At 44.6% G+C, this 27,915-nt stretch overlaps 1 protein-coding gene across 4 annotated transcripts in view; it reads right to left on the reverse strand.

Annotated features, from left to right (window-relative positions):
* AHCYL2 (adenosylhomocysteinase like 2) overlaps positions 1–27,915 on the reverse strand; it is a 151,853-nt gene that overhangs the window by 4,524 nt on the left and 119,414 nt on the right. For all 4 annotated transcript variants that reach the window (XM_058655059.1, XM_058655058.1, XM_058655061.1 and 1 more), the window contains exons 5-12: positions 26,097–26,199; positions 20,922–21,016; positions 17,500–17,606; positions 15,569–15,685; positions 12,234–12,297; positions 11,737–11,825; positions 9,012–9,082; positions 5,615–5,709 (exon numbers count right to left, since the gene is read on the reverse strand). In XM_058655059.1, the coding sequence (XP_058511042.1) occupies positions 5,615–5,709; positions 9,012–9,082; positions 11,737–11,825; positions 12,234–12,297; positions 15,569–15,685; positions 17,500–17,606; positions 20,922–21,016; positions 26,097–26,199 (741 nt within the window). The remainder of the gene's footprint in view (positions 1–5,614; positions 5,710–9,011; positions 9,083–11,736; positions 11,826–12,233; positions 12,298–15,568; positions 15,686–17,499; positions 17,607–20,921; positions 21,017–26,096; positions 26,200–27,915) is intronic.

Genomic DNA, 27,915 nt, shown 5'->3' on the forward strand with positions numbered 1-27,915 from the left:
CTCTTAGTTTTGGATTGGCTCAGCTCCAGCTGTTTGTGGCCACATGGGGAGTGAACCAGTGGATGGAAGATCTTTGTCAGTCTTTCCAATAAAAAAAATAAAATAAACCTTTAAGAAGTGGGGATATGTATTCAATTAAGAGTTAGATATTCATGGTATCCATCTCCAAGGACATACCCATCTAGCAGAAATGACACACAGATCATTAAGGTGCAGTTTATTTAGAACTACATTTACCGTCTGGATCATTTTATTATTAGTTCCATGGGTAACATATAAAAGTTCTAGAGACATAGGTTTCATACACTGATTTAATATTTTTGCAAACGGCCACTTGGCAGTAGTTTGCACAATTTCACCCATACCTAAACTCTGAAGAATTGATTTCACACTTAGGGCTCTAGCCTACAGAAATATTTGCTCAATTCACAAATACAATTGTTCAGCAATGTCTATCAAGTGTTCTCTGCAACAGCAAAATATGTAAGTCATTACAGGGATTCTGTACTCTGGACTGTCATGTAACTCTCCAAAACCAAAGCAGACTTCTATGTGTTAACATGTGAACTGTTCCTTACCGCTAAATGATAAAAGTCAAGTTGTAAAACACAGTATAACCTCAATTTTATACCTATTTTTACTTCTTACTTTAGCCCTATTTACATGATTTGAATTTTTTACTAAGCAAGTAAACTTTATTAATGAAGTTAGAAATAATTTAAGCAAACATTACTTTAGGAAGTTAAGGGCATACCGGATGAATCCTGGGGCTGGCATTATGGCATAGCCGGTTAAGCTGCCACCCGCAACACCAGCATCCCATATGGACACTGACACAAGTCCCAGCTGTTCCACTTGCGATCCAGTTCCCTGTTAATGCGTGTAGGAAGACGGCCTGAGTGCTGGGCCTCTGCCACCCACGTGCGAGACTTGAACAGAGTTCAGGCGTTGGTCCTCCCAGCCCCAGCTTTTCTAGCTCTCTGGAACAAACCAGCAGACAGAAAATTTCTGTCTCCATCTCTCCTCTCTAACTCTGCCTTTCAAATAAATAAATAAACCTTAAAAAAAAAAAAGACGACTTTGCTTTTGGAAATATCATCATAGAGGGTTATGGCCCACGGATCCAAATCAGATTCCTTGATACTGCTGACATTTTTCTTGCTGAGAGGATGGAACTTTTAAAAAGTATTTCGGGGCCCAGCATGATAGCATAGTGGTTAAAGTTCTCGCCTTTCACGTGCGGGGATCCCATATGGGCGCTGGTTCTAATCCTGGCGGTCCTGCTTCCCATCCAGCTCCCTGCTTGTGGCCTGGGAAAGCAGTGGAGGACGGCCCAAAGCCTTGGGACCCTGCACCCATGTGAGAGACCCAGAAGAGCTCCTGGCTCCCGGCTTCGGATCGGCACAGCTCTAGCCATTGCGGCTACTTGGGGAGTGAACCATTGGACGGAAGATCTTCCTCTCTGTCTCTCCTCCTCTCTGTATATATGCCTTTCCAATACAATAAATAAATCTTAAAAAAAAATGTAAAAAGTATTTCGGGTTTGTAAGTGGTTGAGACTGTTCATCTTCCAGGGGACATGCTATCTTTGTAATTGGGAGCAAACTGCTAAGACCATGGTAAGAAGAGTATCCAGTCTTGGGGAAATATTCATTAGGAAAAAAAAAAAAGATATGGTGGATGAAATGTCAGCTTAAGAGCCAGTGCTTGGTAGAGCCAGTCTTCTAGAACACTAGAATGGCTCCAGTGCCGGCCAACACCTGTGGGCCAGCTGGAAAGGTGGTTTTCAGAGGAACTTCTCTCTCGTCCTGTCTGGTGAGCTCCAGTGACCTGGCGGTTCAGGCTCCCAGAGCAGTCACACTCCTCCAGCGGAGGGTCCCCAGCCTGCTGCCGGCACAGCTTTGCAGGACTCTCTCTCGAAGATACCCAGCTGCTCATGATGGATTTCCACTCACCAAGCAGTCTGCTAGGACAACGGACCCCTGCGCAGAGCGCCGTCCCAGCCAGGTGTGCTTGCTGGCGTAAAGCAGCCAGTACTTGCACACGCCATCAGCTTGGGATGACTTTGAAACACACATGCTTGTTTTCTCAGAACAGCTGTGACTCCTGATGCTGTAAAGCATCCTGTCAACAGCATGTTTCAGCAAAGCCATTCTTTGGCTGAATATTAAAAAAAACCCAAAATAAAAAACAAACAAAAACCTCCAGAACTACCAAAGTTCATAAGGGCTGATCACCTGAATTGTGAAGCTTACAATCGTACAGGCCTTCTGTGAGACGCACGTATGCACTCAGAGAACAGAAACATGTCAAAGGACTTGGCCAAGAAGCAGCTAGCAGCACTGTTCCTGTCACGGGTTCCCTGAACACGCTCAGCCTTCACATTTTTCAGGAAAAAAAAAAAAGTAGCATTCAAAAGGACCAATTTTTCATGAAACATGCAGCATGTAATTGCTCAAGGTTAAGTGAAACGATAAATTCCAGTATTTACATTTTTTTAAAAAGATTTATTTATCTTATTACAAAGTCAGATATACAGAGAGGAGGAGAGACAGACAGGAAGATCTTCCGTCCGATGATTCACTCCCCAAGTGAGCGCAACGGCCAGTGCTGCGCCGATCTGAAGCCGGGAACCTGGAACCTCTTCCGGGTCTCCCACGCGGGTGCAGGGTCCCAAGGCTTTGGGCCGTCCTCAACTGCTTTCCCAGGCCACAAGCAGGGAGCTGGATGGGAAGTGGAGCTGCTGGGATTAGAACCCACGCCCATATGGGATCCCGGGGCTTTCAAGGCGAGGACTTTAGCCGCTAGGCCATGCCGCCGGGCCCCAGTATTTACACTTAAAAAGCCCTTGGAACCGGCATTGTGGCATAGCTCAAAAAGCCAGTGCCTGCAGTGCCCTCATATGGGAGCCAGTTCAGCTCTCAGCTGCTCCCCCACTGATCCAGTCCCTACTAGTGGCCTGGGTAAAGCAGTGCAGGGTGGCTCACGTGCTTGGGCCCCTGCCTCCTACATGGGACCTGGATGAGTACCCTGGCTCCCAGCCATTGTGCCAGCCCCGGGAAGTGAACCAGTGGACACAAGATTCTCTGTGCTTCCCTTACCCCCTCCCTGCAACTCTTTCTTTCCAACAAAGCGACCAGGTCCTGTAAGAGGCAGCCCCTGCCCACTGTGGCCCCTTCCACTCTTCCTGCCCCATCTTCACTCTCCTCAAACACATAGATCACACGTTCCTCAGACTGCCTGCCTGCCACAGACGTGCGTGTAGGCCGCCCTCGCTGCGTGCCAGGGTCTCTACCTAAAATCCACGCGGAAGATCCCTTCAGGTCTCAGCAGCTTTCACCCGAACAAGGCTGACAGCCTCTGGCCTTCGCTTAGAATCACCCTTCCACTTCACGTCTCCTTAGCTTGCTCTATTTTTTCTTTTTCATATGGTATTTTCATCTTCCAACATACTACCAATTTGTACTTATTTAATAGGTTTGCTGTCTTGCTTCTTACTAAAATATAAACTACATGAGTCAGGAATCCTTTGCCCATGTTGTTGACTGACTCCAAGTGTCCGAAAGAGCCTCTGGCATACAGCATTCACAGTCAAAAACAATACACAAATAACACATTTGTGATTGAAGATAAAACGTCTTCTGGTCTGTGTCTCGAGAGAATCCTTCTGTTTGGGATACCTTTAAAGACAGGTGACTGTCACAATTTGAAATAAAGCTAGTCTACAAGTCAGGAGGTGATACTAATACAACACACGGGAAACAAAATAGAACTAGACCAGGAGTCAGAAAGTCTGCATTCTGTCTGAATCAATGATGTGGCTGGCAATGCACTACATTTCTTCATTTCCCAGTTGAAACTTCAGTGTCTGGAGACGCCTTGGCTTCCCTCCCGATTCTGCTTCCTGGTGATGTGAAGACACTGCCTAGCAGGCCCCTACGCTGTATCTGAGTGCCTGGAGACGCCTCTGCTTCCCTCCTGATTCTGCTTCCTGGTGATGTGCACCCTGGGATGTAGCAGGTGACGGCCCCCATAGTCAGGTCCCTGCCTCCTGTGTGGCAGGCTAGGCTTGCATTTCCAGGTCCTGCTTCCTGCCTGGACCAGTCTGTGGGCAGACTGGCTGCTGTGGGCATTTGGAGGAGTGAATGAGCAGATGGAACATTAAAGACATCTTTAAATCTGTTCATCTCTGTGTCTTTCAAATAACTTAAAAAATATTCAAAAATTAAGGATAAAAAGTGTCTTTTGAAGTGGTCAAGAGGATGAAATGGGATGAAGCAAAAACACAAAAGGTACTTTATTGTACCTGGAAGTCCTTTGTTTTTCGTAGTTTCTTGAGGGCTAGGGGAGAAAATTCCTTCCCTCTTGCTCTGTTTTGAAGAGTTCTCATTAGGATCCAAGCATTGCAAGAATATTTCTCTTTAGGCTTCTGCTCTTATAAACAGATTAATCCTACAAAGGACAGTCATGTGCTAGGCAGCTTAAGAATATTAATCTTTCATTATTTAGTTCTGGAGCAGCACAGCATATAAATGAAACTTAAATGCACATACAAAAATCAACTACCAGTTCAATTACTCACTGTAAGCAAAACTGCCTTGGAAAGAGACCAACGGAGCCGTGACACTCAGATACTCCAAGGCAGACATAGGTTCTGGGATTTTTTTTTTTTAAACGAGTTATTTTAATATTGAAGAAGAGAGCACAACATTAAAGACAGAAAGCAGAGAAGATGGGTGTGACGGCGCCGGCTCTCAGCACGTCCACTAAGCCTTGCGCGGCAGCGCGGCAGCTCTGCAGCTCAGCGAGCATTCTCTGCTTGAGTCAACAACCCTGAGAGAAATATAGTTGTGACATAAAAATGCCACGGAAAAGAAATAACTAAAACCAGAATCCCATCAAGATGGCCTTTGGTAAAGTTTGAAAAGAAATAAATAATACTTCTAGCAACTATTAGTTGGGGCAACTTATTAGGATCAAGTATGTAAGTTTGGACAGGAAAATTTTGGAATGAATATAATCCAATGAGAGAAGCAAAGTGAGATTTTCCAGGTTTGGAGACTACGTGCTCCTGCACAATGGTACTGGATTGAGGGTGACGATGCAGACCAAATTCCTATAGTTTATAAGTTAAGGGGAGTCCCAGCCCGACGAATGAGGGAGAGAAAATAAGAAACAGTATTTGACAGACATGGTCAGTCTTAATCAAGGTTTCTTGCTAGCCAAGATATTTTTCTCCTGGGACTTGTTTCCTTGGAGCAATTTATCTTTATGGTAAAAATCAACATGCCCCCAGCACTGACTATTCTGATTTACAACTGTTGTATCTGTTTGTAGTTTTGAGTTTATCCAGCTCTCAACACTAAACACAAAGATAAAATGGCTTCCATTAGAAGTAGATATGAAGCCTGAGGAGAGGAACACAGTTATTTGAACAGGTTAAGTTGAAGTGAAGATGCTTCAGTGTATCACCAAGGACAGGCCCTAGGGCTAGTAGGTGAACAGGGGTACAACTCTGCCAGGACAGCAGCATTTAGGATGGCTAGCAACCCTGCTTGCCCCTTTTTTGGGAGGGAGAGAAAAGAAAACTCTGAACAGTGTTAATCATTCTTACCACATCGATCTCTGTGTTGGAATGTCCCATGTTGCAAACAATGCAGCTGTTCTGCATGCGGTCCAAATGTTCTCTGGTTACCACATTCTTGTTACCTTAATAAAAGAAGGACAGATGTTTGCTATGGTTAGAACATCTCACTTGAAGTGCTTTGGTTTCAGTTCCCACTCTGTTCTTTTCCTTTCTTTTCTTTTTAAAGATTTCTCTATTTTTATTTGAAAAGCAGACCTACAGAGAGGAGGGACAAAAAGATCTTCTGGCCCTGGTTCACTCTCCACGTGGCCACAATAGCTAGACGTGAGCTATTCCAGAGCCAGGAGCCAGGAACTTCCTCCAGGTCTCCCACATGGGTGCAGGGTCCCAAGGCTTTGGGCCATCCTCGACTGCTTTCCCAGGCCACAAGCAGGGAGCTGGATGGGAAGTGGGGCTGCTGGGATTAGAAATGGTGCCCATATGGGATCCTGGTGATGGCAAAGTAAGGATTTAGCCACTGAGCCATCATGCTGGGCTCCCACTCTGTCCTTTATTCCAGCTTCCTGCTAATGCATACTCTTCGAGGTAACAGGTGATGACCCAAGGTCCCTGCTATTCACATGGGAGACCTACATTGACTTCTCTGCTCCTAGTTTCAGCCAGGGCTCTGTACTGGCCAGGGAGTGAATTTGGGGAGTGAATTAGCCAAAGGGAGAACTTTGTCTTTCCCCTTGTACAAATTAAAAAAAAAAAAAAAAAAAAAAAAGGAAGGAAAAAGGAAAAATGCTTAACATAAATAGTTACTAGGGAAATGGAAATTAAAACCCCCAATGAAATACTATTTTACACTCAGTAATAAAAAGGCAGATAACAACTGTTGGTGAGAATAAGGAGACATTAGAACCTACACTTGTAAAATGGTGCTATAACTTTGGAAAACAGTTGGGCAGTTCCCAGAATGCTCAAAGGAGAGCTGCCATTCGAGTCAATCATTCTGTTCTCATCTATGTGTGTTCAGTTTATACGTCATACAAACACTTGCATGCAATGTTCATCGTAGCACTACCATAAAAGCTCAAAAGTGCAGCAACAAACGTCCATCAAGTGATGAATGGATCAATAAAATATGGACTATCAATGTACTATGATTTAGCAATACAAAGCAATGAAGCATTGGTACATGTTACCACATGGGTGGACCTTGGAAATATACTAAATAAAAGAAGTCAGTAACAAAAGGCCATATTTGGTGCATGGGAATACAGTTTGCAATTAAGATGCATGCATCCCACATTGAAAATGCCTGGGCTCACCACCGGCTCCACTCCTGGCTCCAGCTTTTTGCCAATGCAGACCTTGAGAAGCAGTGGTAACGGCTCCAGTGGCTAAATTCTTATCACTCACATGGGAGATGTGGATTGAGTTCTAGGCATTGGCTCCCATTCTGGAGCTGTTGCAGACACTTTAGGAGTGAAAAAATGGATGGAACCTCTATCTAAATTCCTGGGTCCAACATGATGGATTAGGGCTAAATCCTTACCTTGCATGCACCGGGATCCCTCCTGAGTGCTGGTTTGTGTCCTGGCTGCTCCACTTCCTTTCCAGCTCTCTGCTTGTAGCTTGGGAAAGCAGTAAAGGACGGGCCCAAAACCTTGGGAACCTATACCCACATGGGAGACCTGGAAGAAGCTCCAGGCTTTGATTGGTTCAGCAATGGCCACTGTGGCCATTTGGGGAGTGAACCAGCAGACAGACAAAAGATCTTTCTCTTTCCTTGTCTTTATAAATCTGCCTTTCCAATAAAAATAAAGTAAATCTTACAAAAAAAAAAAAAAAAAGAGAGAGAACCTGTATGTCTAATTTTTAAATAACTAAAGAAGTTTTAAGAGACCACATTTGTATGATTTCACTTATGTGAAATGCCCAGAACAGGGAAAGACTTGTGGTTGCCTGTGGATGCGGAAGGATGGAGGATGGAACCAGGAATGGCTGCTAACGGTACAGGAGAGTTTTGTTTTTTTGTTTTTGTTTTGTTTGTTTCTTTTGGGGGAATGATGCAAATATTAAGTAATTGGATAATGGAAGTTACACAACTTTACTAAAAGCTACTGGATTATATACTTTAAAAGGGCAAATTTTAAGAATGCAAATCATATCTCACTAAAAAATTAGAACATGACAATTTACTAGAAAAAAACCACTGGATTATAAACACTTTAAATGGGTGAAATATGAGCTATGTGAATTATATCTTTCCTTTTTAAAGATTTATTTATTTATTTGCAAGGCAGAGTTAGAGAGAGGTCTTTCATTTGCTGGCTCAATCCTGCAAAAGGCTGCAACAGCCAGTGCTGGGCCAGGTCAGGGACCAGAGCCAGGAGCTTCTTCCATGTTTCTCACATGGTTGCAGGGCCTAAACACTTGGGCTTCTGCTCCTTTCCCAGGCACATTAGCAGGAAGCTGGATCAGAAGTGGAGCAGTCAGGATTCAATGTGGCACCCACGTGGGATGCTGGCATCACAGGTGGTAGCTAAGCGTTCTAGGCCACACTGCCAGCCCCATGAATTATATCTTAAAAGGCTATTTAAAATAATAAAAAGGATTCAGGGAACTGATGTAAAGAAAGAACAGTTTCTTATGGAGTCCCTCTTTCCGGCCCTTTAGAATTTTCTGAGGAGAAGCTAAAAATTATCCTCATTCTTAATTATTTTCATCTTTTTTATCTTGCCTCTCTAAAACAGGATGTCACAGGTGGGCTTTTGGCCTAGTAGTTGAGCTGCTGGTTAGGAAGTCCACAGCCCACGTCAGAGTGGCTAGGTTCCACTCCCAAGCCCAGCTTCCTGTTTACGGCATCCTGGGAAACAGCAGGCTCAAGAAGTGCAGTCCTTGCCACCCAGAGGGGAGACTTGGGTTGAGTTTCGCTGATTTCTCAGGCATATCAGCCAGCAGCTGGATCAGAAGTGGAGCAGCTGGAGCTTGAACTTTTACACATATGGGATCTGGTGTTGTAGGTGACGGATTAACTCACTCTACCAGAACACCAAACCAGGGATTTGTTTGTTTTACAGGCATGGTAACAAAGAGAGAGGGTGTGACAAAAAGAGAGGTATTCCATCTGCTAGTTCACCCCTAAATGGCTGCAAACCTGGGGTGATTCAGAACAAAACCAGGAGCAGGAATTCCACCTGGGTTTTCCACGAGTGGCAGGAGCCCAAGCGCACAGGCTGTCTCTACTGCTCTCCCAGTTATAACAACAGGGAACTAGATTAAAAGTGTAACAGTCAGGACTCTAAGACACAGGGTGCAAGTGGCAGCGCAACCCAACTGCTTTACAGATGGACCATCTCTTCAGTTCCCAAACATCTGTCACTAGCTCTAAGTAAATGTTCCTAAATGCCATGTGACTTAAAATGTCACATCTCACCTGTGCAGGTAATAACAATGTCCACTTGTCTGATGACCTCATTTAATTTGACCAGCCGAAATCCGTCCATACTGTAGGAAAGAGCATAACCAATTAATCCAAGCAGACAGTGGGGAGCATTCTAACACGAAAGCCACACTGTCATGTCCTGAGGCAGCTGATGCAAATGACTTCCTTAGGTTATATACGCAGGAATCAAAGTTCCTTTGCATTGCCAGAACTTACTTCTTGTTAACAGTGAGCCAGGGTTTACCATGATGTTCACCAACCAAGCGTCTGTAAAGCACCATTTTGTCACTGATGTTACTATTCTATTGAAACTGCTCTCTCCAAGATTATCAATGGTTTTCTGAATGTCAAAAAAACTATTTCTTGGACTCTTACCACTCCACTTTTTTCTACTACATTAAACATTATTTGCCTTCTTCAGGTCTATACTCCCTGGACTCCGTGAGAGTCTTCTCTCTTGGTTTCCTCTCTACTTTCTTTTAAAATCCTCTTCTCAATCCCAGTCAACCTTTAAATATTGGTATTCTGGAAGGTTTTGCTCCTGACTCTTCTATTCTTTTGGTTATCATACGCTTCCCAAATGATCACTTAACAGGTGGCTGGCTGGCATCTTCCTATCTTTAGTTTAGAGCTCTCTGATGCTTGATAATGAAGGATCACATCACCCAGCAGATAGCTCTCATAAATGTTGCACTCACTGTGCTTGAAAATAGACTCAATGCATTTTCAACTTTGATGAATAGCATCACTGCTTACCCCACTTTGTGATCTAAAACTAGAATATTCTAGCCTATTGTCTTTCTGCAACTGAAGTTGTTGCCAAATCTGTTACTTCTTAATTCCTTAAAAGTTCCTTGAGTCTGTTCCTTCCACAGGGTGGCCCAGCGTAAGGTGGGGCTGTGTTACCTCTCACGCACACCACCACAGCAATGCTTGCCTCATTGCTTCTAGACTTCACATCTCTCCAGATCATTTTCCAGAGTGACTTCTCTAATTCCAGTGAAATGGCCTGTTCTCAAGATAAGACCCAAGCACGTGTTGTTGCTATATGATCATACCGACATGTGATTCCTATGACTCTACTCTCAGATATTACCACCCTTCCAACTGCCAGCGACAACAAACTATGCCCAATTTCTTAAATATTCTGTGCTGTCTCCTTCTTTGTTCCCTATACCTGAAATAAACTTGCAAGCTAAGAAAACACGCTGCTCAGGTCAGGACTCGGCGCTCCTGACAGCCCTTTCGCAGCCGCCTGCGCTGCTATCTGTAACGGCACTTACTGTGCCGCACAGTCGTCTTGTCCATGTGCTTCTCAAAGCACAACCTGGGCTCACTCATCCACTCATCCATCCCTAACATGCAGTTGGGTAACTACGACATAGTAAGTGACCAGTTCATTTCCAAGGTAATGTGAACAATATTGTTATTAGTATTTCTAGAATGAACTTTCAGAGTATTAGAAAGGTTGTGGCTCCCCTCTTGTGCTGGAGTCCTGAGACTGAGAAAGCAAGCACCTTGGTTGGTCAAGTCTGCGTAACAGCTGCTTGGACGTATGAGGAATAATAGGATGGGGGAAACAGAGATGGTAAACGCTTGGGGCCAGGCCTCATTCTTTCCTGAGGACTCTCTTCTGGAAGGGGTAATGATAAAGACAGGGTTGGGTATGTCCAGGCTACCGGGACCCCGCAGTAGTTTCCAAGGACAATGGTATTTCCCATCATGCTGAGGCTGGCAAGAGGCCAGGTTCATAACGGCTTCCATTTAGTGAGTATCTGTTATGGGACAGCAGCTTGGCATCTTCATGATTGCTTACTTATGCTATAATATATAATGATAATTATTTTACTCAACTGCCACAATCCTGTGAAGTAGATAGGATTTCCTCCACTTTCTAGGTAGAAAACAATTGCTCTTTTAAGTTTGGAATCACTTTAGATCTAAGAATTATAAAAATAGTATAAATAATTTCTGTATGTCTTTTATCCAGAGTTAGTAGCTTTTATCCTTCATGGGGATTTGGGTTATGCATTTTGGGGAGGAGTGCTTTTCAGTGTTATCACACGAGCTGGTGTCAGACACTAGCCTCTTTCTTTCTTTCTTCTTCTTTTTTTTTTTTTTTAAGATTTATTTCTTTTATTACAAAGTCAGATATACAGAGAGGAGGAGAGACAGAGAGGAAGATCCTCCGTCCGATGATTCACACCCCAAGTGAGCCGCAACGGACCAATGCACGCCGCAACGGACCAATGCACGCCGGTCCGAAGCCGGGAACCAGGAACCTCCTCCGGGTCTCCCACGCGGGTGCAGTGTCCCAAGGCTTTGGGCCGTCCTCGACTGCTTTCCCAGGCCACAGGCAGGGAGCTGGATGGGAAGTGGATCTACCGGGATTAGAACCGGTGCCCATATGGGATCCCCGGGCGTTCAAGGCGAGGACTTTAGCCGCTAGGCCACGCCGCCGGGCCCGCCTCTTTCTTTCTTGACCAGGGTTCTCAAAGGGCCGAGGAACACACACTGAGGAGGCGAGGAGCTTCCTGGTCTCTGGTACAAGGCTCCTGTTAGCACGTCCACAGGATCCCTACATTTTCGTTTCTCCGGTGCTCCCGTGCTCCCGGAGAAGAGCTCCTGGACTTCTGAAGGATGGAGCTTGCAGTCGTGGCCGCCTCTCTGGGAGGCAGCTCCCCTGCAGCCCACGGGGCTCTCTGTGAGTGCTTACCAGGCCTGCAGGGCACAGATGGGGTCGATCTCGGTCACGTACACAATGGAGCCCATGGCTTTTAGAGCTGCACAGCACCCCTTCCCTACCTGGAGAGGGAGAGAACAAACACCGAAGGAGAGCCAGTAAGGACCCAGTTCATCAACCCCCAAAAGGCACTTGACTGAAAAGATTCGTGCCTGGAGGAAAACAAATAAATGAATGCATTCTCCAGCAAACCCTGGCCCTGTGTAGCACATTCATGTGCACAACACCCACACTCACGATTTATAATCAAAACACAAGCTAAAAAGAACATCACAAACAGTGTGCCGGAACAAGTCAGAAATCAACCCAAAGGCAAAGGTAAACACAGAGAGGGAGGACGAAAGACTGCACTTCAACCAGAGAGCCTCTACAGTAAATAAACGTATTCTGATATCTAAGTAAATGAAAAATTCTAGAATATTCCAGCAAAATAAATCTTAAAAACTGACAACTGAAAGGTTCAACTTTACCTCTCCATAACCACAGACAACCACTTGCTTTCCACCAAACATCATGTCTGTTGTCCTTTTAAGTCTAGGAGGAAAAAGAATGTCAAATCAGAAAAATTACCTTGTTTCTTCTTCAAGGCTTTAATCTGGTCTTTATATGTTCATGAATTTCCTTCCTTCCCCCTCCCTCCCTCCCTCCCTTCCTTTTTAAAAAAAAATTTGACAGAAAGTATGTGGTTTCTATATTAGAGAAGTTATTTAATGATTAAAAAAAGAAGGTTGAATAAAATATATCTGAAGGACAGATATCGAGGCATAGCAGGTTCAGCTGTCACGTGGGCTGCATGTACCCGCAGCAGAGCCTGGGCTGGAGTCCTGGCTGCTCTAACTCAGACCCAGCTTCCTGCTCTTCTGCATCCCTGCCATCCCCCTAGCAGACCTGGAGGGAGTTCTAGGTTCCTGGCTTTGACCTGACCCAGCCCTGGCAGTTGTAGTCACTTGGGCAGTGAACCAAAAGATTGAAGCTCTCTCTCAGTTAAATAAACAAATAAACCAATCTTTAAAAACAACATAGCATTTTCTCACTCTATATCATCCAAGCAATGCTATTTATATATGACGGTTTTTTAAAGGCAGTTACAAAGAGAGAAGGAAGAAAGAATGAGAGCAAGAGCAGGAACAAGCAAGAAAGAGAGCGAGAATCTTCCACCTGTTGGTTCATTCCCTAAATTGCCACAATGGCCGGAGCTGAGCCAGGCTGAAGCCAAGAGCCAGGAGCTTCTTCCAGGTCTCCCACGTGGGTCCAGAGTCCCAATTCTCTGGGCCATCTTCTACTGTCTTCCCAGGCCACAAGCAGGGACCTGGATGGGAAATGGAGCAGCCAGGATACAAACTGGCGCCTGTATGGGATCCCGGTTAATGCAAGGCAAGGATCTAGCCACTAGGCTATCGTGCTGGGCCCTCCCAGAGTTTCTTGAAGGAACATGCAGAAACAGTTCCTGTTGTACTCTCCCTTTTCTATGAATCCATGGCAAGGCAAAAGAGTTCTCAACTACAATCCAGCCCAATCAGATACACAGTTCCTGCAAATAATCGTGGATATTTCTACTTACTTACTTACCTATCTGCTTACCTGTCTTTTAAAAAGAGTAAAAAGAATCTGTAAGTGCCATACAGGCAAAGTAGGATTCAGGCCTTTTAATGATCTGGCCCCTGCCAAGAGAACTAATGTAACTGCCTGTACCTCTACGACACTTGTTAAACATCAGTTAAGGCCTCAAGCAACTACTGAATGAAGACAGTCTGGCCGGGCTTAGAGGAATGTGCCGGAATGGCTGGCGCAGCAGGGAAAATAGAGAGATCCCACTGCTAAGTCTCTTCCCAAGTAAAGACTATTTTCTTTGTGACTACAAACGCCCGTGTTGTAGAAAGTAAAGTTAATTAATACTCTTATCCTGAAATGGACAGCTAGGCTGACGGACCTGACTGGATTCCAATCAGAGAGTGATTTCTCTGTGGTTGTCGGGATCGAGGTTCGTCTCAAGGTTCAAGGAAAAAGGGAGAAAGAAACCCATAATGCGGGTTGTGAACTCTACTCACACGCCAAGCCTAGGACCCTCCAGGAGAGTTCCTGAAACACTACCTGCTTATGATCTGAAACCTGAGCAGTGTTCCTTTGGAGCTACTGGGACAAGCTTAGGGGCAGAGAGCAAATGTTTCAATGAAATATATCCCAGGTTACCATTGATTTGATACGATCAAAGTATTCATCCTACTAACCCTTACTTACGGATAGAACTAGAGCCTTTAACAAATCGAACATTTACTAAAATGCACACTTTTCTGATAAAATACTATTAACTCTATGGCAGCAATAATTAACAGTCATTATAATGTGCATTGAATGTGTTCAAATCAAAAGGATTGCTTGGCAAAGAGCTTCCCCTAAGATCTAACGCAAACCTGGAACTTACCAACAGACTTCTAGAAAGAGTAAGGAGCTAATACTTTTTTCTTTAAAAAATTATTTCTTTACTTTCATTTTATCTTCCTTTTTTAATTTTCTTCCTTCTTTTTCCATTTTTCTTGCGTTTGCTTTTCTCTTCTTTCCAATACCAATGGTATTACCACCCAGTATATCGCCCGAGGTTCAGAATGGTTAGGAATGCAGTCCACAGACCTTTTCTTCACTTTTCTAAGATTCATTACTTATTTTCATTTATTTGGAAGGTAAAGAGACACATGGAGACATCAAGAGACCTTCTACTCCCCAGTGCCGGCAGGAGCTGGGCTGAATGAGGCAGAAGCCAGGAACCAGAGGCAGCTTCCAGTCTTCCAAGAACTTGAGTGAACATCTGCCACCTCCTGGGATATGCATCAGTGGGAAGCTGGCTGGCTAGCAGAGGCAGGACTTGGCCCCAGGCACTCAGATGTGGGCTGTGGGCATCCCAAGCAGAGTCTTCACTGCCGTGCCCAACACCAGGCCCAGCTCTCTTACCTTTCCCTTAATCTATGATAGAAACTATTGTTTTGGCAAAATAAAATCCCACGTGGGATTTAAAAAATTGTACAGTCTTCCCAGCAAGGATAAAGGGGTGTCAGAACCCTTGTGAGGAAACAGACACATTATTTGGCATATCTATACAGCTTTTGTCAGACTTGAACAGAACTGAAATGCTTACAGGCTTAAAAAGCTAGAAATGCCTCTGGGAATTGGACCGTCACCACACATTTCTAGATGGTCAGAGAATGACTGAGCGTAAGAGAAGGACATATGACCTGGAATAGGATCACCAGAACTTTCTCCAAACCATCAAAGATACTTAACTTGTTTGCACTAACTTTAGTTAATGAGTCACAGGTCTGATCAAGTCACAAATTAAGAACTCTGCTCACCAACGGTGAGATCATCTTCTTACGACGGAAACGGCAATATTAGCTCCGGGTGATGGGGTTTCATGCAATGGCCAAGACTCTGCTCAGGACGCCCGCATCCCAGCTCTGAGTTCTTGGGATCGAGTCCCACCTCTGTTTCTGAGTCCAGCCTCCCGCTAATGCACAGCCTGGTGGGAGGCAGATGCTGGCTCAACGTGCTCAAGGAGCCGACTCCTGGCTTCCGTTTGGCCCAGCCTTGGCTGCAACAGGCATCTGGGTATGAACTACCCAATCAATTAATCTCTCACTCTGTCTCTGACTTTCAAATACATAAATAACTTTAAAATAAAATGACAGATCTGATATTGTGACAGTTGCAGAAGTGCTACATGAATAGTTTCCAGAAGTAACCAAAGCCAAATAAAATAAAATTAGGACCTTAACTCAATAACGCAAGTTCATCTCAAAGAAAAGAAACATACCCATCAAGAATCGATTCCCGGCAGCAGTAGAGGTTGTCAAATTTCTGTTTGGTGACTGAGTCATTGACATTCATGGCTGGAACACACAGCTTCCCCGCCTTGGACAGCTGGTACAGCCTGAGCACAAAACCACGAGACATTACAATGCGCCACTGATTTCGAATCAATCCCAGGAAATGCTGATTGGGCATGCACAGGAGCATGATGCGTGCATAGTGTCCATCCCAATGGGGGTGGTTACTGAGAAATAAGGAGGATCTTTATTGCATACAGCTTTTCAATAACATCCTAAATCACGAGGGGGAGTGTGAGCATTTGATGGCAGGTGTTAAGACACATTCCATATTGAACAGAGTGCCTAGGTTTGGCTCCCAGCTCTTTTTCTAATTGTAGCTTCCCTCTAATGAATATTCCGCGATGTAGCAAGTGTTAGGCGAGCATAATGACCACTACACTACAGAAACAACACCACGATGTAGCAAGTGATAGCTGAAGTACTGGAGCCGTGTGGAGATCCAGATGGAGTTTCAGGCTCCTGGTTTGGCCTGGCCCAGCCATGACTGAGAGTAAATCGGTGGATGGATGATTTTTCTCTATCTCTGCGTTTCAAATAAATAAAATAAAATAAATAGTTTTTAAAGATTTATTTATTTTTATTGGAAACATCAGCTGGTTCACTCCCCAAGTGGCTGCAAAAGCCGGAGCTGAACCAATCCAAAGCCAGGAGCCAGGAGCCTCTCTGGGTCTCCCACATGGGTGCAGGCACCCAAGGTTTTGGGCTGTCCTCTGCTGCTTCCCCAGGCTACAAGCAGGGAGTTGGATGGGAAGTGGAGCAGCTGGGACACAAACTGGTGCCCATATGGGATCCAGGTGTATGGAAGGCGAGGATTTCAGACAATAGGCTACTGCACTCATCCCATAAAATAAACCTTTTAGAAAAAAAAGAATTACATGCTTTATTCAAAATTCACCCCTTTTGCTTTTTTTAAGATTGATTTATTCTTTTTTTACGTATATTATTTTTTATTGATTATATTGCATCATGTGACACTGTGTCACAAAATTCAGCCCTTTTGTAAGAATCCAGAGGCATGCTATCATCCACAGTTTTATACGTTCAAAAAGATCACAATATATTAAAAGAGTTAGGGTACTTAATTCAGAATGTACTTCCCTAAACATTTTATTTGATATTTTCAATTTTGATCTCATTTATCTTTGTTTATTTGAAAAGCAGAGTTACAAAGAGAGGGGGTGGGGAGTGACAGAGAGGAGGGAGAGAAAGAAACAGAGATCTTACATGTACTAGTTCACTCATGACAAAGCCACAGAAGTCAGGGTTGGCCCAGACTGATAGCAGGAGCCAGAAACTCCAGCTGGTCTACCTTGTGGGTGGCAGGAGCCAAGGACCTGCACAGCAGCAGTGAGCTGGGCTGGAAGTGGAGCAACTGGGACTCTAACTGATAGGTGATGTCGGTGTTGCAGGTGGTGGCTTATTCTGTGCACTATAATACTAGACTTTGTTTTCAGCTCTTCATGAGTGAATAACAGTATACAGAAATCATTCCAGCTTTACTCAGAGAATTATTATTCCAGCAATTCCGCGTAAGAAGGCAGCTCTCTAATATTCTATGTACAGTATCATATGCCAGCACACAGAACAGCTCCTGTGTCACTCAAGAATGCTAATAAAAGTTTGCTGAGCAAAGAAATTCATCCAAAAGAACAGTCATTGTTTTACAACTGGAAATGATGAAGACTCCACTATTCTACCTGTCCCTGCTCTAAGAATGTTAAGAATGTTGGGTTTGTTACTCGTGTTATTAATTTAAAAAGAAGTGTGTAGGCTTAGATCTGGTCACTTTCTATGAGACTACAATTTTCAGCATGACTTGTCACTGCAATGCAATACTAGACTGAGAAAGCCTTACCTGTGCACTCCAGTAACGCTCTCCTCGACTATACCCTTGATTTTCTTAAACATGTTGGGATACTTCTTATAAATCCAGTGAGTGAGATCCCCTCCATCGTCCAAGATCTGGAATAGTAAGCATCAATAGTGTCACTCATTTTGTGACAGTCCGAGGTTCAGGGCTCCTCTGGGTTTTATATTCCAATTTTGAATGGTCAACTTTTAATTACTTCAAATTTCCTTTATGGTTAAACAGAACTACTTAAAGCAGTGTTAATGCAATACTCTACCAAATAGTCATCAAACCAATATAAAAGACAATGAGGAGGGAAAAATCAAACTTAATTCCCACAGCCAAATAAATGATTCCAGGCACGAAATACCTGCCATGAAGTTACTTCAAAAAGTTCACAGACAAATGTATTAAAAACTATTTTTAGGTGAATAAAAAAAACACTCCCAGTGGAGTCCCGTCAATTTATACCTTAATAATATGACATGAAACCTTCTCCCACTGCCTACACCTGCCCTGCCACGATACCCTGAAACAGCAGTATGTTGGACTGGTGAGAGTTGCTGAGGATACACTGTTGTGATAATATGGGGGAAGTGGTAGGAGGGGAATGGCAGGGTGGAAGGAAGAATCTCTGTGCCTATGAAACCGCATCATGAAAAAAATATATATAAAGAAAAAATTTTTAAATGTCTAAAAATTTTACACTACAAAATCAAAACAACTATGTTTATGTGCCAGTGTTATGGCATAACATGTAATGCTGCCTGCAAAGCTGACATTCCAGCTGCTCCACTTCCGAGCCAGCTCCCTGCTGATGGGCTGGAAAAACAGCAGAAGATGGCTCAAGTGTATGGGCCCTGCCCCCAGGTGGGAGAGCTGGATGAAGCTCCTGGCTTCTGCCTTGAGCCCTGGTCCACCCTCGGCTGTGGGGACCATCTGGGCTATAAACCAATGGACAGAAGATCAAATTCTCTCTTTTTCTCTCTGCAATGCTTTCAAATAAATACTTTTTTTTTAGTTATTTTTACTTTGGTACCAAAAAAGGGGATTAAAATGGGGGCTAATGCCATTGTGCAGTGGGTTAAGTGATTGTCTGTGATGTCATCATCGCATCCCACATGTGTGACAGTTAGAGTGCCAGCTCTGCCTCACTTCCAATACAGCTCCCAGTTAATACACCTGGGAAAGCAGTGCAAGATGGCCCCGGTGGGAGACCCGGAAGAAGGTCCTAGCTCCTGGTTTTGCCATGACCCCGCTCTGCCTACTGTAGCTGTTTGGGGAGTGAACAAATGGATGGTTCATTCTCTTTATAACTCTGTCTTTCAAATAAATAAATAAATATTTATAAATTTTCCCACCAAAACAAACATCCTTTGTTTTTTTTTTTGAAATTGGAAAGTCAGATATACAGAGACAAGGAGAGACAGAAAGGTCTTCCATCTCCTGATTCACTGCCCAAGCGGCCGAAATGGCCAGAAATGAGCTGATAAGAAGCCAGGAGCCCAGAGCTTCTGTTGGGTCTCCCACACGGGTGCAGGGTCCCAAGGCTTTGGGCTGTCCTACACTGCTTCCCCAGACCACAGGCAGGGAGCTGGGTGGGAAACAGGGCCACTGGGATTAGAACCAGAGCCCATATGGGATCCTGGTGTGTGCAAGGCGAGGACTTTAGCTGCTAGGTACCATGCTGGGCCCCCAAATAAACATCTTTTAATTGACTCATTCATTTTTAAAGGCTGAATTTATTTTTCTATGGACTTTTTGAAATATCCTCATCTATCAAAAAAGCAATGTGGTGAGGTTTCCTTACAGATGGACAGCCTATGTGGTCGTCCAGCCCACTGATCCCTCAGCGTCTGTGGATGCTCAGAAAGCTACTGCTTAAATTAGGGAGTTGAAATATATTCATTCAAAGCTTAGCTTAAATACAAGGTCAGATAAATAATTTCCTTCTCTGAACAATGGCCAACAAAACTGTGTTAACCCTTTCCCCACTCTCAAAGTACAGGCGCTCTCCTAACCAAAAAGCAGGCACCAAACACTGTTGGGCTTTGCCTAACACAACCTCACACAAGCTAAAAATAACAAGGGAACCATGAGCACGTAGGTGTGCAAGCGTGCCTCAGAACAGCTCACCACTATTTCAGGCTGGGCCTGACAAGAAGCACAATGCCATGGCCACTGTAGCTTCCGCGGGCGGGGAAAGCTGTTGAATTATAAATAAACTCAGGACAGATCAGCTTAGAAGACTATCAGCGTCTCCCCGAGCCATCAGAAATGCTGGGCTGCCCTATCCAAGTCGTGACGCCTCTCTTCTTGGAAAATTCCCACCAATAGGACTTGCCCTCTCCTGGCGAGTGCCCATTATCACCCGATTTTTTTTTCTTTTTTTTTTTTTGCTGCTTCTGCTGGCATCTATTTTTTTGACCTAATCAAACCTTAAGAACAAGTATCCGTGGTTAGATTCAAACTCTCAGAGAGCAGAGATCCTAAAAACATATGCCACTACAAAGTGAGGAAACTTGCGAGCTTTTCTGGCTCTCACTACCTGTTTGGAATCTCTCATGCAGTTTTCCCTTGCAGCTTCTGATCTCTAACCACAAAAAGATCAGACAATTGCTAACTTTGTTCTAAGTCCCCCTATTCTCAACCACTTTTCCCTTGTAACCATGATATTTGATTACTGGCAAGCACCAGCCATCCCTAATATTTAATATCTACTGTCCATATTTCTTCCCATGCAATTCTATTGTGGACAATTTTTGTAATCAGGGAATCTTCCTGAGCCTGCAGGGAAAGGCCAAGTACTGGATTTCGGCAGGATTCAGCAGGTGTACTTCCTGTCTTCTGGGGGGACAACTGCATTTCCCCCACATCTTACTGCTCTTGTTACCCTTGCTGGCACTTGGTGCTGGCTCCACAGCTGGTAAAGCTCTCTGGGCACAAGCCTTTGCCCTCCCCAATGTTCATGACTGTGCCACTGGGGGAGTGAACCAGGCAAATGGAAGACCTTTCTCTCTCTCTTTCTGTAAATCTGACTTTCCAATGAAAAAAAAAAACCTTCAAAAATGTTTCAGCCTGATTATACATTCAGGATACGGATTTCAGAGAAACAGCAGGTTCCGCTGGAACTGGTTTTCACTTGTTGGTCTGGGTTTTTGGCTGTTATTGGGGAGTGTGTCTGTGTAACTTCAGCTAATACTGGCAGCACTTTAACAAGTCCAAATGCATTCAACATCAGGATCAACAATTGAAGTACTTTGAGGTTACAAAGTTCACAAGGCTTGGGTTATCCTAACCATAAGCATATCAAACGGAAATGGAGCCATTTTCCTTCCTCACTGTTGGGAATTCCTCTCCTAGGCAACGCCCTCTTTCCACTCTGACCCTGGCCCCTTCAGAATCGGCTTAGCAGAAATCTGACCCACCATATTGGGCTGCCAGCCCTCCACATTCACACATCTGTCAATACACCACCAAAAGTCATCTTCTGACTCTCCTTTCCAGGCAAACACAGGAAATCCTGAGAAAAAGAAATAAAAAGGAACCGTTAAAGACTAAGAAATTTTGGCAAGAATGTGCCGTTTTCCCCAGTTTCAAACTTGATCATTCTGCTATTTTCCTTGGATTGACGTAATTGCATAGCATCACTTTCAGCTCTTTGCACATTCCTTTGTCTTTGGTGGTAACTGTGCCCTCTGAGCCCAAAAGGGACAAGTGAAATGGACAGAGTGTGACGGTTTCTAAAAACATGACTTGGGAAGGGGGTTGGGGCATGGTGAGTTAAACTGCCACTTGCAATGCTGGCAACCGCTATGGGTGTCTGCTCATGTCCTGGCTGCTTCACTTCTGATCCGACATCCTGCTAAGATGCCTGGGAAAGCAGTGTAAAGCGGCCCAAGTAGGTGGGTCCCTGCCACCCATAAGGGGGACTAGGCTGGAGTTCAGGCTCCTGGCTCCAGCCTGGTCCTGCAATAGCCATTACAGCCATATGGGGAATGAACCAGAGGATAGAGAACTCTTTTTCTGTCTCTTTCTCTCTCTGGGGAACTCTGCCTTTCAAATCAATCAATCAATCAATCAATCGATCAATCACTCTTAAAAAATGACTAAGGGGCCAGCACCTTACCTGCAGCATTGCCATCCTGTAATGGGCACCAGCTTGAATCCTGGCTGTTCTATTTCTATCTAGCACACTGCTAATAGTCTGGGAAGGCTGCTGAGCTTGGCCCAAAGTCTTGGGTCCCTGTACCCAGCTGAGAAACCCAGACGAAGCTCCTGGCTGCCAGCATTGGACCAGTTCGGCTCTGACAGCTGCACTGCGTGAAGAGTGAGCCAGTAGGCAGAAGATCTCTCCCTGTCTCCCCTCCTCCCATAGCTCTGACTTTCAAGGAAATTAATATATGTTTAAAAAGAAATAAATCTTAACATTTAAAAAAATGACTAAAGAGAAAAACAGAAGTATTTATTGATCCAGTCAAACTAGCATTCATACCATTTTCATATTCACCACTTTGACTTTTCTTCCCTTTTTAAAAAAAAAAATTATTTTTATTTGCAAGGTAGATGTTACAGAGAGAAAAGAGAGAGATAGAGAGAGATCTTTCATCTGCTACTTCACTCTCCAACTCCCGCCAAATGGCCACATGCGCTGTAGCTGGGCTGACCCAAAGCCAGGGCCTGGTGCTTTTACAGGGTCTCTCACATGGGCGCATGAGCCCAAGGCCTTGGGCCATCTTCTGCTTTCCCAGGTACTGGATCAGAAGTGAAGCCGCTGAGACTTCAACTATCCTTTGTAAGATTCCAGCACCACAGGCAGAGGCTTAATTTGCTATGCCATAGATTTTTCTTGCTTTCATGCTTTAATGATTTTGTTCTCTTTGTTACACTCTTTATTTGTTAAGATGTTTTTATGGGCCTGACGCAGTAGCCCAGTGGCTAAATTCCTCGCCTTGCATCCATCAGGATCCCATATGGACATTGGTTCAAGTTCCTGTGGGCCCACTTCCATTCCAGCTCCCTGCCTGTGTCCTGGGAAAGCAGTCAAGGACGGTCCAAAGCCTTGGGACCCTGCACCTGCGTGGCAGACATGGAAGAAGCTCCTGGCTCCTGGCTTTGGATCAGCTCAGCTCTGGCTGTTGCGGCCACTCAGGGAGTGAATCCGCAGATGGAAGATCTCTCTCTTTGTCTCTCCTCCTCTCTGTCTATCTTCCTTTCCAATAAAAATAAATAAATCTTTAAAAAAAAGATGTTATGTTTCATAGCTCAGTTACATGTCATGCTGCATGTTGCTCATGTACCTAATTAAACCAGCAGGAAGAAAGCTCTCAAAGAATCTGAACTTTTCTAAGCACCTTTTATACACACTGATATAGATTTACAATCTGTCACTATCATTACAAATATCTTATTATTATTTACATATGTTATGAACTCAGGTAAAATACAGAATTTCAAGAGCAAAGATATCATTTATCCTTAGCTTTCTTTTTTTTTTTTTTAAAGATTTATTCATTTTATTACAGTCAGATAAACACAGAGGAGGAGAGACAGAGAGGAAAATCTTCCCTCCGATGTTTCACTCCCCAAGTGAGCCGCAACGGGCCGGTGCACCGCCGATCCGATGCCGGGAACCTGGAAGCTCTTCCGGGTCTCCCACACGGGTGCAGTGTCCCAATGCATTGGGCCGTCCTCAACTGCTTTCCCAGGCCACAAGCAGGGAGCTGGATGGGAAGTGGAGCTGCTGGGATTAGAACCGGCGCCCATATGGGATCCTGGGGCTTTTAAGGCGAGGACTTTAGCCGCTAGGCCACGGCCGCCGGGCCCCTTTCCTTAGCTTTCTTAGGGTAGGTCAACAAGCAATTGTTGAAAGAGAGAAACAAGGAAATGAATGTATATGCACAGGTCACTGGGTTACACAGGTAAGATATTTTGGGGGTCAGTGCAGTGGTGTAGCAAGCTAATTCTCAGCCTGCAGTGTCAGCATCCCAGCTGCTCTACTTCCAACCTAGCTCCTTGTTCATGTGTCTGGGAAAGCAGTGAAGGATGGCTCACGTCATGGGACCCCCATCCCCGTGTGGGAGACCTGGAAGAAGCCCCAGGCTCCAGGCTTTGCATTGGCTCAACTTGGCCCTTGCGGCCACTTGGGGAGCGACCCGACTGAGGGAAAATCTTTTTCTCTCTCTGTGTGTCTCTACCTCTCTCTGGAAATCTGCCTTTCAAATAAAAATAAATAACTTTGAAAACTTTAAAATATTTATATCAAAGAAACATCAGTAAAACTTTATAAAATGAACGTAACTGAAAGCACAATGAGATGGTGAGAGCGCCAGCCAAGCCCTGCATGCGCTTCAGGATTTCCCACTGTCCTCCAGGGGCTCTGAAATGAGCGTGTGGTGCTATGAGCTGTGCTTCGCTGTCAGACAGTGAGCTAAGAAGCTGGCAAAGTCCAAATTTCTCCACTTCTCTTGTCCTTCAAGTGTCAGTGGATCTTGTAATCAAATATTAATCTGTCAGGTCAATCCTCTTTAATGTTGCAGCAGAAATACCAAACATTAAGTCAGGGCAAACTACCTGCTGGAAAATCAGCAAGGCCATGAAATCAGAGCTGAAGAATTTGCTTCCTTAATCCCTAGAGCCTTAGACAGCGAGCAGTGTTCAGTGAGCAGTGTTCAGTAAGCAGTAGTGCAACTTTTGGTGAGCCAAAGCAAAGAATTAACTTGTAATGAAATATTAGAACAGGTGGGTGTTGACCAAGTGTAAAACAACAACAATAACAATGAAAAAGCTCGAAAAAAATTAGAAAGCACAAATTCATCAGAGCCTGGTTTGGTAGCCTGGTGGCTAAAGTCCTTGCCTTGAATGCAGGGGATCCTATAGGGGCACCAGTTCATGTCCCAGCTGCTCTACTTCCCATCCAGCTCCCTGCTTGTGGCCTCGGGAAGCAGTCAAGGGCTGCCCAAAGCGTTGGGACCCTGCACCCGCGTGGGACACCTAGAAGAAACTCCTGGCTCCTGGCTTTGGATTGGCTCAGCTCCAGCCATTGTGGCCACTTGGGGAATGAACCAGCAGATAGATAAAGTCTCGCCTTCTCTCTGTATATCTGCCTTCCCAATAAAAACAAAATAAACTTTAACAAACAAACAAACAAACAAGAACAAATTCATCAAGAATAGAGATCAGAAGCCAGCAACGTAGCATTGTGGAGCAATGCACGAAGCAGCCTCCCGTATTTACTTCTGGCTGCTCTTTTTCTCATCTAACTCCCTGCTAATGCACCTCCGGACAGAATCGGGTAAGTACCCGGGCCCCCTGCCACCCACGGGGCAGCCCTGCCTGGACTTCCAGGCTCCTGGCTTCTGCCTGGCTCAGCCCCGGCCATTGTAGTCATTTGAGGAGTAAACTAGCAGATGGAAAATTGTCTCTCTTTCCTTCTCTGTCATTCTGCAGTTCAAATACATTAAAAAAAATCTTAAAACAAGAAAATAAAGCAAAAATAAACAAGGCCAGCATGTGGTGCATCCCACGTTGGAGTGTCTGGCTGCAGTCTAACTTCCCACTGGTGTGCACCCGAGAGGCAGTACAACATATAGCTCCCATGTGGCTCCCTGTCCCCCTGTGGGAGACCTGGACGCAGTCCTGGCTCTTGGCCTCTGCCTGGCCCAGCCATGGTTGCTATGGACATTAGGAATGTAGATCAGTGGGTGGAAAATGCCTGTCTCTATGCCTTTCAAATAAAATGAATATAAATAAATAAATTTTTAAAACTAAAGAATAGAAATCCACTTTAAATTCCGTTTTATAGATTTTTTTGAAATTTATTTGAATGTTAGAGTTACAGAGAGTTAGAGCTAGAGAGATCTTGAATCTGTTAATGTATTGTCCAGGTGCCTGCAATGATCAGGACTGGACCAGCCACAGCCAGGAGCCAGGAACTCCATCGAGGTCTCCCTCACGAGTGGCAGGTGCCCAAGCACTTGGGGTCATCTGTCACTGCCTTTCTCAGGTACATTAGCAGGGCGCTGGATCAGAAGTAGAGCAGAAGGACATGCACCAGTGCCCCGAGGGGATGCAGGCATTGCAGATGGCGGCTTTACCTGCTATGCCACACCAGTCTAAGATTCATTTAGTCTTCTTTGTTTTTTTTTTCTTTTTTTAAGATTTATTTATTTCTATTGGAAAGTCAGATAAACAGAGAGGAGCAGAGACAGAGAGGAAGATCTTCTGTCCATTGATTCACTCCCCAAGCGGCCGAAACGGCTGGAACTCAGCCGATCTGAAGCCAGGAGCCAGGAGCTTCTTCCGGGTCCCCCACATGCAGGGTCCCAAGGCTTTGGGGTATCCTTGACTGCTTCCCGAGGCCACAGGCAGGGAGTTGGATGGGAAGCGGGATTAGAACCAGAGCCCATATGTGATCCCCGCGTGTGCAAGGCAAGGACTTTACCCACTAGGCTGCTGCACCAGGCCCAGGCCCAGGTTCATTTGTTCTAAGACAGCTCCTTTAGACTAGCAACTTTCCATAAGGATTTATACTGACATTAAAAAAAAAAGTTTTTGAGGACTTACTGCAGCTGGGGACATAGAGAAGACACAAAAGACCTTACCACTTTCTGCTAGAGCAGCAGCAACTTCGTTGAGGGTGGAGTAGATGTTGCAGGCAGCCCATCGACACTGTGCCCCCAGCGCACCCAGAGTTTCCATAAGCACCTGCATTAAACAGACAGCAGGAGATAGCAAGCCTGGTTAAACTTCAAAATAACTATAATGAATGCATCATGTTACAGAACTTAGTGAAAAAGATGGGTAACATCCATGGACAGACGGGAAATCTCAGCAGAGACGTAACCAAAAAAACAAGCCAGATAGAAATGCCAAAGATTTAGCAACCAGACCTCCCCCACCAGAACAGAAAAAATGAGACTAAGAATTCTTTCATCCATCTTTTCAGACTGGAAAAATCCAAAGACAGAATCAGTAAATTTGAAAATAGATGGAAAGAGATCACCAATTTAAAACATCAAAGAAAAAAAAGATAGGCAGGAAACCAATCAGAACAGGGCATTTAAGATTTAAGGGGCATTGGGCCCGGAGGCGTGGCATAGCGGCTAAAGTCTTCGCCTTGAATGCACCGGGATCCCATATGGGCGCCGGTTCTAATCCCAGCAGCTCCACTTCCCATCCAGCTCCCTGCTTGTGGCCTGGGAAAGCAGTCGAGGACGGCCCAATGCATTGGGACCCTGCACCCGCGTGGGAGACCCGGAAGAGCTTCCAGGTTCCCGGCATCGGATTGGCGCAGCACCGGCCGTTGCGCTCACTTGGGGAGTGAGCCATCGGACGGAAGATCTTCCTCTCTGTCTCTCCTCCTCTCTGTATATCTGACTGTAATAAAAGAAATAAATCTTAAAAAAAAAAGATTTAAGGGGCATTATCAAACGGTCTAACATACATGTAACATACATGTATACTGGAGTTCCAAAAGGCAGAGAGAGAGAAAAGGGCACTCAACAAACACATGCAATTAGTGGACAACTATGTTCTGCAATCAATAAAAGAGGATCTGGAAACAACATTACAAAAATAAAGAGCACAGCCTTGTAGAACCCACCGACAGCATCAGGGCTTCCTGAAGCAACGGCTGATTCCAAGGCCAGAGCACGTGACATAAAAAGAGCTTAGATCATCTTGCACCAGAAGCACAGAACTGTTCAAAGAATGAAAGGAACACATAAAAACAGAAAGCAGCCACAGTGAAGCGGCTTCCCCTGGCCAACTCGGCCAGTCTGAGCACTGAGATAACAAAGGAGGGGATTATAGCCCATTAAATACATCGTAAAAGTGCTATGCAATAGTGGCTAAAGCTGCAACCTGAGATGCCCCATCCAGAATGGGCAGTATTTCCTGTCCTGGCTGTTCTACTTCCGATCTGGAGAGTGAACCGGATGAAAGAACTCTTTTTAAAATTCTGATTTCCAAATAATAGAAAACATTAGTTTCATACAAAATAAAATTAATGAATAAAAAAAATTGATGAATGGGGTCTGTACTGTGGTACAGTCGTTAACCCGCTGCTTGCCATGCTGGCATCCCATATGGAAGTACTGGTTCAAAATTCAGCCACTCTGCTTTTAATTCTGTTCCTGCTAGTGTACATGGAAAACAGCAGATGCCCCAATGCCTTTGGCCCTGCCACCCACATAGGAAACTCAGTTGGAGTTAAAGGCTCCTGGTTTTAGACTGGCCCAGTCTCTCCGAATTATTATGGTCATTCCAAGAGTGAACCAGCAAACTGAATCAGTTAGTCAGTCAATCCCTCTCTCTTGGTTACTCTGCCTTTCAAATTGAAAAAAAAAATCTTAAAAATTAATATTTGAAAGTCAAGTGTTAGAGAGGGAATGGATCTTCCTTCTGCTGGTTTATTCCCCA

This window comes from Ochotona princeps, chromosome 25, assembly GCF_030435755.1.
Source record: "Ochotona princeps isolate mOchPri1 chromosome 25, mOchPri1.hap1, whole genome shotgun sequence".
Classification (NCBI taxonomy): Eukaryota; Metazoa; Chordata; class Mammalia; order Lagomorpha; family Ochotonidae; genus Ochotona; species Ochotona princeps.